This window comes from Thunnus albacares, chromosome 2 (assembly GCF_914725855.1).
Source record: "Thunnus albacares chromosome 2, fThuAlb1.1, whole genome shotgun sequence".
NCBI classification, from domain to species: Eukaryota; Metazoa; Chordata; class Actinopteri; order Scombriformes; family Scombridae; genus Thunnus; species Thunnus albacares.
Window position 1 is genome coordinate 10,821,844 of NC_058107.1, and position 10,634 is coordinate 10,832,477.

General features: G+C 40.9%; 1 protein-coding gene across 2 annotated transcripts in view; it reads right to left on the reverse strand.

Annotated features, from left to right (window-relative positions):
* The window catches only part of LOC122992181 (leucine-rich repeat transmembrane neuronal protein 4), a 43,521-nt gene extending 34,187 nt beyond the window's left edge, over positions 1-9,334 (reverse strand). The window contains exons 1-2 of one of the 2 annotated variants that reach the window (XM_044365864.1): positions 8,439-9,334; positions 6,455-7,995 (exon numbers count right to left, since the gene is read on the reverse strand). In XM_044365864.1, coding sequence (XP_044221799.1) covers positions 6,455-7,995; positions 8,439-8,490 — 1,593 coding nt within the window. In that variant the 5' untranslated portion in view covers positions 8,491-9,334. Of the gene's footprint in view, positions 1-6,405; positions 7,996-8,438 lie in introns of both variants that reach the window. The other variant, XM_044365870.1, reaches the window with a different exon arrangement.
* Between the last annotated feature and the right edge of the window lie 1,300 nt (positions 9,335-10,634).

Below are 10,634 nucleotides of genomic sequence, written 5' to 3' on the forward strand. Positions count from 1 at the left end.
TCAAACCACAGCATATCATGTAGTTGCATTGCATTGTGGTCTATTGAGGCTGCTGTCAGAGGAGAAATTGGTTTCTCTGCCTCGTCTATAATGCATTTCTCCCTTATGATGGATTGTTGAAAGCTGGTGTAAAATTGTGAGCCAATCTTTCAGTGTCTGACACAAAAACTAGATGTTCACCTCTGAAGTTAAAGCCAACTGGAAATGTCGGCATGGATGAGACATTACATCTTCAAATAACAAAATCAGTCATGAGAAGCAAGGTACATCTCCCAATAGCAGAAAATTCCTAAAGTGTTTTAGGATGTAGCTCCTTCAGGACATCTGTATTAATTGCTCAGATACAACTGGAAATTGACAATTTGGACTTCTGTCGACTACCCTACCCCCCCAGAAAACAACAACAACAACAAAAAACAACAGTATCAGTTGTTTCAGCAAGTGCCCAACAACCACATTTATGTTCAAGAGACAAAGCCCTCTGGCAGCCTTAGAAATATGATTGTTGTCTGTCGGGAGCAAAGGAAGATATAAGATATAATCCACAGAGGGCGGAGGTTGGGTGGTTGGACGCACCTATAAGATGTTGGATTTTAAACAACAATAACACTGTTTGCTTCCTGTTAATGCTTGTTTCTTTTAACCAAGTTAAATTTGGTCAAGGTAGATATTTTAACCCAAACCATGATCTTTCCCTAACCCTAAACCTAACCATACCTTAAAGTCCTCCTCCACTCAAAAATATGTGGAATATGTGGAAAAACCATATTAGACACACATTATTGTTCCAAGCTGAGTATTTTTTAATACAGTACATGTCTGGAGGGGATCTTTAACAATAGCTGTGTAAGATCAGAAAACAGTGATTTGAAACAGTTTTGGAAAGCACAGACAAATGATCCATCCTGCTGATATGTGGCATCAGATTAGAAAATGCTTATATGTGTTGTTCTGGAGGGGAATTACAAATGAAACATCTTGATGTTTAATTTGGAGGACTTTTTAAAAAAGTCATCCAGCTCATCATTGAAATCAGTTGTTTTCACTGCCTGGAGCGTCACATTTTCACTATCAGAAAGAGTTTCCATTTAAAAAGATAAGTTACATTTGCACAAAATTGGTTTCAGTTGATTCTTCATTGCCTGACCAAACTGGCCTTGAAAACCCGAAAGAGAAATTTAACATCACATTAAATATTCATCATGTCTTATGTGTGGCTGCAGGAGCGGAAGGCCACTGGAGATTGTGTGATGTGAGAGGATGAATCAGTTGGATTTATCTCTGTGGTCTTTTTTTTACCCTTTCTTCGCAAATTGGTAGAAAATGTTTTCTAATTCCATTTGGTAATTTAGTCTCCGCTGTTCCTTGTTACACACTTTTTGTACAGTGCAGTCCTAACATGGGCTGACTCATCTGATTTGTTTATAACAGACAAGCTAATTTGATCTCTGATTTTAAGTGAAGGACTAGGTTATCGTGCAATATCAAGTGCATATCGGAGTTAATGATGTTGTCAATCAATGCTGACCTCAATTTAAAACGGAGGTTTGGAGGTCAACGAAGCAATGACTTTCATTTCTTTTTCCTCGGCTGTAAAATGTTTTACTCAGTGATCTACCTGCGACTTTCACTCGTCTGGCTTCTGTGAGCATCTGAAATGATCAATCAGACACACAAGCAGCAGTTCATTGTGTATGTTCTGTAAATAAGTACATCTAACCCAGAGTGAAATTCAATATTGTCTGTGTTGAAGCGTGGAGGGACAACATCATATTTTCCACCTGTGCCAGATTAAGCTATTAGCAGGCTGGGGCATGTACTATTAGTACATCATAATGAGAATAATAAAATCATGAAAACATCAATAGAGTGAAAGGAGAGATGCTGAGATAAATTATTATGGAACAGCTGAATAGCAGTATTCATTTTAACAAGCCATTTTAGATTACAGACTATTATTGCACGGATCTTGTACGCCTCTCCTTGCTGCTAAGTTTGTTAAATGTATTCCACCTCCTCACCAGAGCAGACATCACACCTCCAAGAGGAACATCTGTCAAAAGTCTGAATCATACATATCTCGGAGTGTGTTTGTTTGGGGGAGATCTCACCCCACGCACTGCAGCCTGAGAGGTGCTTACCACCAAAGATAGGTCTGAGGTCTGATTATGTGCATTTGTGCTAATGAATCCCACTGCAATGTTTTAACTCAGCTTCAAATCACAGTCTCTACTGGAATGAGGGGGAGTCTACTGTACTGTATTCAGCTATGAACTGTATGTGTCACATACATCTTATACTTTTAGTCTGTCTTTGACAGTGCTGGAGACTGTTGAGTTAGTAAATACTCTGTGTATGTTGTATTTTATGACTGACAGAAGAGCAGGAAACAGCCAAAATTTGAATTACATAACATCGGACCTGTTGCCACGATGAGCAATTGATTTGGCGTGTCTGCGGTATGAATATGAAATTTAAATTCGTATGAAAAAAAACACATTTCCATAGTTACATATGTGTTTTCTTGAATCCCATCCCCAGGGTAACAAAGCAGCTTGAGCTAGTGTGATGTGCTTGATCATATGCAGAAATACACTATATTATAGGCGTTTTTTTATATCACCACTTACAAAATGGCAAGTGATACATGACACTGAAAAATGATGTTGTGTAACAGCCATTACAAAGAGCTCAGGCAGATGAGAGTTAAGCATTAGCCAATTCACTTAAAAGGCTGTTTCTTTCTGCATTTTGCTGCAGTTGAGTTTGACCAAAGCCCATTTTTCACAAAATTATCAGGTATGATAAAAGCTAAGTGGTCTACTTCTGTGGATCCATGGATCATTGCCATTCAGTCTTGCTTGCAGTTACAGTAATTTTCGATGTTCACTTTGTACACTATATTAGATGCCACCAAACAACAAGACGACCAAGCAAAATTAGAATTAATTGCAGAAGATGAGGCTTTTTTAATGGATAACTACAAACTCAAATGATGTAATTTGTCTTCTTTGTGACTAGAGACACAGTAGTATGTGGTTGTATTGTCACTAATAAGTGTGGAAAACTTTCACCAATAACTGCTGTCTCATAGCTGTAAAAAAAAATGACATATCTTTTATTTTTTAAAAAGACTATTCTTCTCATGTGGCTAACCTTTATTTGGCAAGCCAATGACAAATATTGAAAACTGTCAAGTTCCCTTCACATGATGGAAGCCTGCCTTCTGTGCATTTACGCACAGATGAAGTGCAAGCTGCCATCTTGGCAAGTCGAGGCAGTATATTCAGATTACTGATCATCTTTGTTTCTTATTCCTGACATTTTAAAGACAGCTAGGGCTCATATTATAGTGCCTAAAAATCAAACAAATGTTTGCTGAATAAAATGTACCCACAGCTTCAAGATGTGTCCAAGGCAAACACTGATTAAATCCATAGGAGCTATTCGTTTTTAATATAACCAGGAGGGAGACACGGGGTGCCACGTTCTGAGTGCAAATGCAGGAAAAACTGAAAACTACTTAATGGATGATTAAGGCTTGTGCTGGCCTAAATTATTACTTTAAAAGCTAGGTTGTTCATCAGAGTGTTAACATTACAATTCTTCTGACCCTGTCAGCTTGGAAAATTAGTTAAGTTGAAAATGGTAATTATTTTCAGTTAAAGTAAACACTGCATGCTGCAGTCTTTATACAGCATTTGTAATCAGTCAGAGCTGCACCAGCAGTGGCACACCTTCCTCTCTCCTCACTTCACCTGCCTTCTCACAGCCCACTTTAATTATCTGTGAGCAGAATCTTCTCACCTTGTTAATGCTTGCAAATTCTGCCCAATACAAGAAGCGCCTTTGGCTGAGACGGTGGGATTTTCACCATATTGTCTGAACTAACTTTGCAGGGGATGATCTGTGGGTAGACGGCAAATACTGCAGCTGCTCTGTGAGCACAGAAGTGGATGGCATACAAGGGATAGAAGGTTTCCTTTTTAAAAAAAAAAAAAATGATGTGGCACAGGAAGACCATGGAACTGCACAGTTCAAAGTGTTCATCAAAATTCACACTCGGCGAGTTCAGTTTGCAGTGACGAGGCCAACCTGCTGAACTGTGCTGGAGGAAATCTACAGAAACAAATTAACTCCAAGTCTGTTGGTGTGGGCATGTGCAGAAGATAACAGGCTTCAATTACAAAGCTTTCTCTCCTAATTGAAACTGCAGCTAATAGCTTAAGTGCTCGCTATCTGGGATAACTAAAATAATGTGCAGGGGCCTCACTGGGTTGGGGCATTTACAATATGGTTTTGACTGTAGGTTTGAACTCTGGAGCAGCCTTGGATACACCGTCTCTCTCACTTTCATCTTCCTTGACACTCTCCACTGTGTGCCATTCAATAAAAGTCGAAAGCCTTCTCATATATCAGAAGAGATGGTGCTGCACTGCCTGTATTGTGATGCAAACAGCCCAAGCCACTATCACTGCACATGATGGGCTTCTTCTACTGCAACTTATACCGAATTCTGATGTAAGTTACATGGCTAATAAACATGACACTCTTTATAATAAAAATAATATTTTCATGTTATCGAATAACGCCGCAGTGTAACATGAAAGGGTATATGCACCATCCTAACTTGAATGTGCGTAAAAAGCTGGTCGTGTTTGAGAAAGCTCCCTGCTGTTCTGTGTTCTTACTTTGCATTGCAGTGTTTGGCACGAAACGTAACACACAGAAAAAAGAAAAAAAAAAAAATCCCATTACATTTTTAACAACTCAGGCTGCTCCCTTGAGCTGTAGAGGGCAAGGAATAACAAAGCTGAGGGAAGTCTCGGCTCCTTACCTCTGATGGGCTATTAGTTATTCTAGCTAGCAGAAGCCCCATTAGGTCTGCCATTTAATGCTCCCACGCCACATTCTCACATGAAAGCTACAAGATTGATAAGCCGGTCATCTCACCTCAAGCTTCCCCTGTATTTGAGAAATGCTCTGCCACAGATAATCTGACAAAGAGCTGATTTAACTACCTGTGTACCTCATGGAATGTGACATTACTGCAAACAAAGGAACATATTTGCGCTAGCCTCTCCAGTGACTTCAGTAAAGGACACAGGAAGAATGTAAGTGGTGCTACAGTACAATCAAGTACACACGGCGCCTTTGACTTAAAACATTATAAAATGATTTATAGGGTCCACGCAGAATATAGGAAATGAGCTGTGTAGCAGTGTGAGATAAAACTTCATCTCGGAGCTGTGCTGACAGATACAATGGAGGAGAAAGATGTCTCCCGTACTCCGAGGCATGTCTGGTTAGTCCAACAAAAGGTGCAGCTAAGATTCCAGTGACGCTACATTTTCCCAGCACAACATGTCCAGTTAATCACACTTAACCATACTGCCAAACATAAAAAAAATCCGCCAGACAAAGACAGACAAATGCCTAACATTAGAGGAAAAAAAGAGATCACGGGAAAAAAAGTGCCTAATTAAGCACGAGTAAATTGATTTCTGTCAAGGCTTTCAGTCTCAATCCCTCTGTGCCATACAGTACTTAAGTACAGTCAGTCATGTCCAGCTTTACAATGAGAATTTCAATTTGAACTCCGGACAGAAGTTTCAGCTTGAGCAGGCTACAAAAGCTGATGTCGCTGAGATTAAACAAAACATAGCATAATGCAGTTTGAAAACAAAGATGTTACTGCATTAGTATACAAAAGCCAGACAGAAATCGAGCCCAAATGCATAATTTATCTTTTATTTGGCTGCAGGCCTTTATAGTGTTCCTGAGCCTGCGGTGGCTGTTTGAACTTTGTGAATTAAACTAATGAGTAAAACATTAAGTACTTGGTTGCTAGAGGCAGAAAGGAGAATGGGATATATGATCAGCTGGTATGATTGTAAATATTTACATGTTTAACACAGTAGAAAACAAATATCAAGACTCACACGACTAGTGTATTTGCCACTACATCTGTTGTAGCAAACACACAGGATAGGAGAGGACCACCTGCACAGTGACTTGATCTAATACATTTTTATCATCCCATTCTGGACAGCAAGCCATTTGTGAATAATTAACAGGCTGGCTGATGATACATAGATCCATCAATTTGCTCTTTTATGTCAGGACTGAAAGATGAACCTACTTTGTGTATAATGTATCTTACTGTACTGTATGTAGATTTTGCACTTTATCTTTATCTTTGTGAGTGGGACCCAGGAAAAGGAGTTGCCACTGCAGTTTCAGCTAATAGGAATCATATTTTAGCAATAAAACTGCATGATTCAGAACAACAGCTGCGTAATCATATGGAACTGAACAAGCATATTGCAAAACAAGTCACCATGCACTGACCTTTACTTCCTTATCCCCAAAACAGACAACACCACAGATTGTTAGAAAATTTACCTCTCATGCCTCGCAGTGGAAATGGATTTTTGGAGGGCAACGGTCATACCTCGCATTCCCTGGAGCCTGAGATGGTGTATGTGTAAGGTCCTGTCCCATTAACCAGCACATCCATAGTCTCTGAGTGTGAGGGCTTGTAGTCCACATAGTACTCTTGCAGTGGTGAATTAAAGGAGCGCTCTGTCTCCCGTGCCTTTTTCTGACGCTTTTTAACCGCGGAGCGCTGCTGAAGCTGTTTGATACTGCTGGGATAGCGCTTCCATGAGACATAGATAACCAGCAGAATTATAGCCACAGATAAGAGGAGGGCCACGCTACCAGCTATGATCTTGTGGAAGGACACATACTCAGTGTCTGGCAAAGGGATGGTGGGGGAGGCCTCGGAAGGAGTGGGGGAGGCTGTCCTGTTCCAGATCAGCTTCTTATCCACCACAGACTGTGTGGGAAAAGGCAGCAGCTCAGGTTGAGATGCAGGAGTGAGGGGCGATGTCGTTGAGGGAATGGGTGTCGGTGTCGCTGTACAGATGTTATAAGCCTCCACCACATCGGTCACTTTCTCTCCTTGTGACTCCTTAGGGCCAGCACAAATCATTGTGGATTCCTTGTTACCCTTAAAGGCCTTGAGCCAGGCCACCAGGGGACATATGTTGGGGTTACAGTACCACAAATTACCAGCCAGACTGATGGTGGTGAGGGAGATCCAAGCTTCCACCGTCTGCTGAGACACATTGCTGAGTTTGTTAGAGTCCAGGTTAAGAGTCTGGAGATTTGGGAGGCATTGAAATGTACTCGGATCTAACACCTGGAGTTCATTTCCTGAGAGGTCCAACTTTTGCAAGGATGTCCACATCCACGGCAGGCCCTGCGTTAGCAGTTTGATACGGTTCCATTGCAAATAGAGCGCCCTCAGATTAGTCAGGCGGGGGAAATGAGCAAAATTTATCTTTGAAAACTGGTTGTGCTCCAAATGAAGCTCGATGAGTTTAAGGAGTCCTGCAAAGGCGTTACGTGTGAGGCTCCGTAGCCTGTTGTAGCCGATATCAAGAAACTCCAGGTTGCGACAGTCAAGGAAAACTCGCATTGGGACAGTTTTTAAAGAGTTTGACCTCAAGTGTAAACTCAGTAGTTTCCGTAGACCCGTAAACTGATTAGGCTGGAGAACCTGCAGTTTATTGTAGGAAAGGTCAAGATTACGTAAATTTGGGACATCGTGGAAAGTATTGTTTTTTAGCTGTGTAATCTTATTCGAGCTGAGAATCAGTTCTTTGAGCCTCCGTATCCCATGGAAAGCCTGGCCGTCCACAGCGTTAATGTAATTGTGGTCGAGGTAGAGCCACACTAGTTGACTCAGGCCTGCAAACTGGTGGGCTCTGAGGTTCACCAGGCTGTTGTAACGAAGGGAGAGGCCTTGTGTGCCTACAGACACATTGTTTGGCACGTCACGGAAAGCATTGGATTCGCAGTATATTATTTTCCCATCACATCTACAGCTCTGGGGGCAGGGACGCTCACGAATGCCGCTTGGAGCAGCAAGCAGCCAGGCGGGCACAACCACTGTGAATACAAGCCATCTGAAAAGCACAGGAAGTCCTGCAGACACACAGAGAAGTGAAAGACTTGAGAGGAGAAAAGATGGACCAAACAGAATGAACATACACAGACTTGATAGAATAAAACAGGATAAAAAATAATGGAAATTAAACTGAATCAAGGAAGCAAACATTTTAACCCATACTGTGTTCTGAGGCATTTGCTCACAGGGGGGTTTCTTTCATATGCAGCCTACTTCATTTGCATCCCTGTGTTCATGACACATCTAGACACACTTACATGCATTATCACAGTCAAAGTCATGTTGAGACATGGGAAAGATAAACCTCCGCCAGATCCCCCAGCCTGCAGTCATCATTCATAAGCCGCAGGGGGCAAAGACACCAGCAACATTAGCTTTAAGTGAAATGTAATTAGGAAAACGACTAAAGACTTTGCGCATAAAAGGAGGCTATAAGTACCTTGCGGATCAGTGTACATACCCATATTTGCTCGGTGTCGGCTCCTCCTCATGTTTAGGGCTCTCTGTTGCATGCGTCCCAGGTCCACATAGACGCACTTGGCGTTTTGTCCAAACAGTTGGACACGCACCCAGGACGCCCGTCTGCACGGAAAATATACGCACGTTGCGCTGCAGCCAGATCCGCTTTGCGAACAGCCTCACACCTGTCGGAGATGTGAGTAGCTCCAGAAGGTGTGCATTAACCTCTGTCTGTAGTTTCCTATGTTACCGCACAACATGAGCTTGGTTTTGCATATCTCAGACTGCCACCTTACAGAAGCCTCTGGACAGATGGATAGACGCACTCAAGCTTGTAGCCTCATGACAATGACATTGTTTAGCGCGTGTTTGGGGGCGGCAATAAATACGTTTTAAACACCGAGTCGCCAATTGTTGAATCTAGGTTAAGTGGCAAAAAAAGAGACTAAAAGAAACGTGAGAGGAACAAACTGTGGTCCAAACCCGATAAGTTGGATGTATCCTGATTCAGATGTGGACAGCGGAGGGAAAAGGCGCAGTCTTCTGTGGATTAGACCCGTTGACCGTGGCATCAAGAATAAATCAGTTGTATAGCAACAGGAATGATGTTGGTGGAGGATTATACTGAGCTCACTGGTGCTCGATTTAGGATTTGAGATGCCCTCTCCTGGCCGCTGAGTGACTCTCCGGAGCCTAAATTAAAATAGACTTCATTGTTCTCTTGAACAGAGCCTGCATGTCAATTAAAGCCGAGGAATGGGAAGTCTGTTTGCTGTGCATTTAGATGTTTGTGAAGATGTCGCTTTGAACAGCCAATAGTTTAACATTTTTAGATGAATACCAAGCTCATTATAGGCTTAAATACCACACAATTAAAATTATTTGGAAGCTGAGAAATATAACTTATATGACCTAAATCTTGATCGCATAGCCACATTTAACTACTTAAGTGTCAAAAATAAAAGTACCCATTAAACAGACTGGCCTCATTCAGTGTTGTATATAAAATATGTTATTGCAATATTATTACTGATGCATTAACATTTAAGGAGCCTCTGGATGCTGCAGCTGGTCGGGGTCAAGCTGATATGACTTTAATTTAGACCATTTAATGTATTATACTTTAGAAGCTCATCATGTGTTTGATGCTAAAAGCTTATTATGCAAAGGAAATGCTAACAGCTGTTAAATCAATTTAGTGGAGTAAAAAGTACAGTATTTCCTATGAAATAGTGAAAGTAGGAAACTATCATCACACAGGAATTCTCATGTAGATGTCAAATAACAAACAATTTACATGCCTTTTACATGTCTGTCTAATTACTGCAGATTGATCCAAGTAATGTTCAAGAAAATAAAATGTCTTATTTTACACAAACATTTTTATATTTTTAAGTTTTTAATTAACAGTGTAGGTATGGCATACAGAGGTAAACAACAGATGGACTTTAAACCATGTATATATTTTTTCCTTACTTGTTTGTTTTTAAACATTATATTGAAATTTATGTCAGGAAAAAAATTAAGAAAGTTCAGTGGGCAATCCATTGTCGCATACTGACACTGAAATGCATCATGCATAAACAAAGGGTGCTCTAATGGGACTTTGAGTCGGGGTCAAAGTCATCACTTCTAATGGGTCCCTCTGCCCCTGTACTTAATGAGTAACGTAATTACTGGTAATGGACATTAATGAACATTTGAGCTCAAATTGCAGATAGTTTGTGACAAAGAAATCGGTGGAAACAAAAATAAAAATGATGCATCAGCACATCAGCAGTATTCACCGATTTAATTTACATTGTTGGATCAATCAGCTAATTGGAGTTGAAGGACAGGGCAAGAACCTACACACACACACACACACACACACACACACACACCAAAGGTAAATTGAAGTATGGCACTGTACACAGCTTTTAACACATATCTCCCTCTGTACTCTCCCACTGTTAGTACAAGTTGCAACATGCCTGTGTGAAGTTGCTGCACATTCATAGATGCCAGTCACATTAACCAGACACAGCACCTACATATTGAGTGTGTGTCTATAAATTTCATGCTACCTCACACTTGTCTGTGGCTTTGAAAAGTTGCATTGGCAAATGGCAAACCAGGCATAGTTGAACATGAGTTTCATCCATTTATTAAACTTGATTTTAAATTTTTACTTGTGATTTCAGATTTCAGACAGTAC